Source organism: Priapulus caudatus, unplaced genomic scaffold, assembly GCF_000485595.1.
Source record: "Priapulus caudatus unplaced genomic scaffold, Priapulus_caudatus-5.0.1 Scaffold227, whole genome shotgun sequence".
In the NCBI taxonomy this organism is placed as follows: domain Eukaryota; kingdom Metazoa; phylum Priapulida; class Priapulimorpha; order Priapulimorphida; family Priapulidae; genus Priapulus; species Priapulus caudatus.
The window spans coordinates 70749-75062 of NW_014577288.1; the positions used below are offsets into that span (position 1 = coordinate 70749).

At 41.7% G+C, this 4314-nt stretch overlaps 1 protein-coding gene across 2 annotated transcripts in view; it reads right to left on the reverse strand.

The window, feature by feature from the left end:
- Positions 1 to 205: 205 nt before the first annotated feature.
- LOC106807653 (RPII140-upstream gene protein-like) overlaps positions 206 to 4314 on the reverse strand; it is an 11204-nt gene continuing 7095 nt past the window's right edge. The window contains exons 4-9 of one of the 2 annotated variants that reach the window (XM_014810064.1): positions 3855 to 4020; positions 3199 to 3287; positions 2298 to 2365; positions 1901 to 1979; positions 1289 to 1390; positions 206 to 578 (exon numbers count right to left, since the gene is read on the reverse strand). In XM_014810064.1, the coding sequence (XP_014665550.1) occupies positions 368 to 578; positions 1289 to 1390; positions 1901 to 1979; positions 2298 to 2365; positions 3199 to 3287; positions 3855 to 4020 (715 nt within the window). In that variant the 3' untranslated portion in view covers positions 206 to 367. The remainder of the gene's footprint in view (positions 579 to 1288; positions 1391 to 1900; positions 1980 to 2297; positions 2366 to 3198; positions 3288 to 3854; positions 4021 to 4314) is intronic. The other variant, XM_014810065.1, reaches the window with a different exon arrangement.

Sequence of the window (4314 nt, forward strand, 5' to 3'; positions counted from 1 at the left end):
CCCCCGCTGAAAAAATCCTAGCTACGCCACTGTGGGGAAATGAAAATTGGATCATTACAGCACGTGTTGATTAGTACATGACCATCATATGCACTACTAAGCAATGCGTGCGTAGGTGCGTGCGTGCCCGTGTGTGTGCGTGCGTCTGCACACGTGTACGTAGAATAAACATATACATGTAGGAAAAAACTGCATGTAACCTAAACAATCTATAAAAAACCTTTGTAATTGCTAATGATTCACCAGACATTACAATGTAACGGTTGACAATGCCAACACAGCTGGCACACTATTTGATAATGTCGAGTTGTGTTTTCACAGCATTAGCCTGGTGCTGCTGCTGCTGCTGCTGCTGTTGTTCCTCTTGCTACTGCTGTTTTTCCTGCTGCTGCTGCTGTTGCTGCTGTTGTTGTTCCTGCTGCTGCTGCTGTTGCTGCTGTTGTTGTTCCTGCTGCTGCTGCTGTTGTTGCTGTTGTTGTTCCTGCTGCTGCAGTAACTCATCACGAAAGTCCTCGTAACCATTTCTCCGTTCCATGCGTTTCTTGGCTTCATTTTCTGCGTACTTCATCGTACTAATCCTAGAAGATGCAGGGAAACGTTGACTTTCAGTCAGTTCAGCAATGCCACAAGCTGCTGCCACCTAGTGGCAAATCGTCTAACATTTTAAACACAGATTGCAAAGCCTTAAATGTCAGAGAACAGGTATGCGTGTGCGTACGGCTTTACAGAATAAAACACTAATTTAACGATGGAAAATTTATCTAACGTCAACCAAATTGAAGCGAATCTGAGCATTTCAGCAGGAAAAGCTGTTGAAAAAAAAGAAAAAAGAAGATAAAGAAAAACAAGAAGAAGAAGAAAAAAATAAGAAAGAAGAAGAAGAAGAAAGAAGAGTTGATGACGGATGACCACTACAACAGAATTGATTTCACCGATTTCTGATTGAATTCTTTTTGACTTGAATATTACATTATCAATATTCGGATCCATGACGAGCGACGTTAACATCTGTGTTTGAGGTATAGGGTCTCTTGTGTGACACCTTAAGCTGTGTTTACACTACCGACTATATGTTGTCAAATTGCCGAATTGGATAAATTTCGCAATTCGGCAACAGAGAGTTGGCGAAAATAGAACATGTTCTAACCTCTCAACTAGTTGCTATTAACCAGTTGCTCGCGCAACTTTTATGTTTACACTGCCGATTGTCGGTTGTATATATCGTTGCAAAATTGGTCCAATTCGGCAATTTGGCAACACAAAGTCGGTAGCGTAAACGCAGCCTTACCCGCGTTTATCATCTCTCATCATCCGCTGCCAGTATTTGACTTCCTCCATCCTTGTTCCTGCCGCATACATCGTCAGCCACGCCACAGATCCGCCGACAAGCCTGTCAATGCAGTACAGAGAGATGTGCCCCTAGCTTACCCTTCCACAGACACGGGCATTTCAAAGAGCAACAGAGGCTATCCATCTGTTAGATTAATCCTTGAATAAGTTCATTCGGTTGGTTGATAACAGAGCTAACTTGGTTGATTTCTACTCAACCAAGTTAGCTCTATCGATTAGCTCTTTAGCAAAGGACAACGCTTATGATCAATCACTGAATGATAAATAAGTCGACAAATATTCATCATAAATACATTATAAATATATTTGGTCATGCAGCAGTCGGCAATTTGAGATTACAATAAAACAGCTGATGACATAGTTGAGGTATTTTTAATTACGCTGAGAAAGCCTCAAGCGAATACAGAACTCCATTCCATGCTAAACTTGACACACAATTAACTATGAAAATGCGCACATGCACTGCTCACACACGCACGCACACGCACACACACACACACACACACACACACACACACACACACACACGTGTCAAGAGATGAATACTCACCCAAAGAATCCACCCAACACACCACCAGCAAACATGCCCTTGATCCCCATGTTGACCTTGTAGAGTGAGCCAGCAGCCACTGTGGCACAAACAACATTAACATCAATGCTCCCCACGTCACACCCTCCATCCTTCACCATACAAAATTTCGAACATTTTACTCGTTTAATTATATTAATAATTAATTCATTTTAATTCATATTCAGCATTACAATTACACATACCTTACATTATTCTAATTAAACATGCCATCTGAGATTACAAGCAAGGCAACATTTTCCAACTATAAGGGCAGCTATTGACAATGAGAACTGGGAAATACTATCGCATGGCTAGAAAGGAATGGAACCACAATGTAACAACGAATGTATTGCTAGACAGGCGGGTGTTATCTTACCTCCTCCTGCCACAAAGTCTAGTACACCAGACTTATTCCTGTATGCTGACACAGTGTTGGTAACGAGACTGAAAGAAATAACAAAATAATCAGAATTAATCGCAACACTACAAAGGCAGAGATGCCAATTAAACGGGGATATTGTTTGGGTTCTTGAACCATTGCTTGCTCGTTGGCCCAATAGCTTTGACCACCAGATGGTGCACACTACACCATCTTGTGGTCAAATTTGAAAACATCGGTCAGCTTTGAAAAAGCCTCCTGTTAGGATGCGAAACGTTAGCAGGTACGTTTGAACCTCAAGGTTGAGTAGAAACCAACCAAGTTATCTGAATGATACCCAGTATTAATTCTGAAACATCTTCAGCTAATTTTGTACAGTGCTGCCACCACGTGAGTCCAGTGTGATACCAGCATTTATCCATAACACCATAAACCCATCTATACATATACATACTAATATATATACTATATATAATTTCATTATAATATTATGAACCTATGTGCACATAGCAATAGTTATTTGTAATAACATCGTGAACAGATCTATACATATACATACTATACATACTACATGGTTTCTTATACATAAGAGACACAGTGGCACACCGCCGTTGTGAAAATGTTCCTGTATTTACCTGCTGTTGTCAAAATAGTGTCAACCTAAAAATAAATAGATCACCACACCCTTCTGGCACATTAGCGCGACTACGGCACGCCTTTGAATCCATCATGCGCGTTTTTCCCCAAACTGGCCATTACCTCTTTTGTCTAATTTTCCCTGTGAAGAAACCCTGTACTATATATAATTTTATGATAATATTATGAACTTATGTGAGCATATCAATATGTAGGTTCATGGTAACGCAACATCATTACATGGAGGTTTACAAGTGCTTACAAGAATGATCCGGTGAAGAGAGCCATTCTCCAGGCAAGCTTCCAGCCGCGGCGCAGCATGTTCGTAGAGATGTAATCCTGCAGTCTCTTCTACACAAGCAGACACAGTAGTATGTCAGATATCATAGCAATCTACTAGCCGGGTACCCGGTGTTGCTCGAGGGAAAATGCTTAGAACCAACTTTTAGAACAAATTCAGCCACATATATTTACTTGATTCCAAGGATAGATTCGTAACAGAGAAACAAACAATACACAATATTCTGACAAAAACAGTTCGAATGATTTTATGATTCAGTGCAGTGAAAGCTTCTGGATGTACAACATTGTTATGAAATTGCACCAAGTTATCATGATTATGCCTCTCTGGCTGTGCAAGCCTCGTCTCTCCCTTTAAATACACAATTGGTGACACCTGTAACGTGTCTCCCTTATCATTTATCATTGGGATTCACTTTCCATCAAAATAATACACGAGGTGTCAGCAAAACAGTGGAGCCAGGTAGGCCAAACCACCAACACATACAAACCTCGCAGAGGAATGTTTGACTATATATGCAGAAAGTTCCATACTTGCAACAGTGCTATCAAACTGTGTGATGAAAGCAATGCACTGTATTGGGGGTAATCAATGCTGGATACCTCTTGAATACTCACCTTGGCATCAAACTGTGATTCGAACACTGTAACGGCATGACGTTGAATGAACCGTTCTTTGGCATTTCGGAACTCGATGCTGGCTCCCATCACCATTCCAAATATCAGCGTGCCAGTCACGACATCTTTAACCCACTCCAACTCTATACTGTACTCTTCAAACTCACTGAAAGACAAATACGTGTAGTCAACTCTCTGAATACCGACCACCATCGGTACCATCCACTTAGTTCAGTTTTCTGTAAAGTTCAGTTTATACAAGGGCATCCTCCATCTCTCAGATGGTGTTGGGCAGGGCTCGAATTAACCGACGGCACCGACGGCAATTGCCGGCGGTGCCCCTATCAATCGCCGTACTGCCCCTGAAAATCCAACCCGACCGACGGCAGTTGCCCTTTTCTGTAATTGCCGTCAGTGCCTCTGGCTAGACTGGTTCGCGGTCGCACTGTTTGTCGCAGAG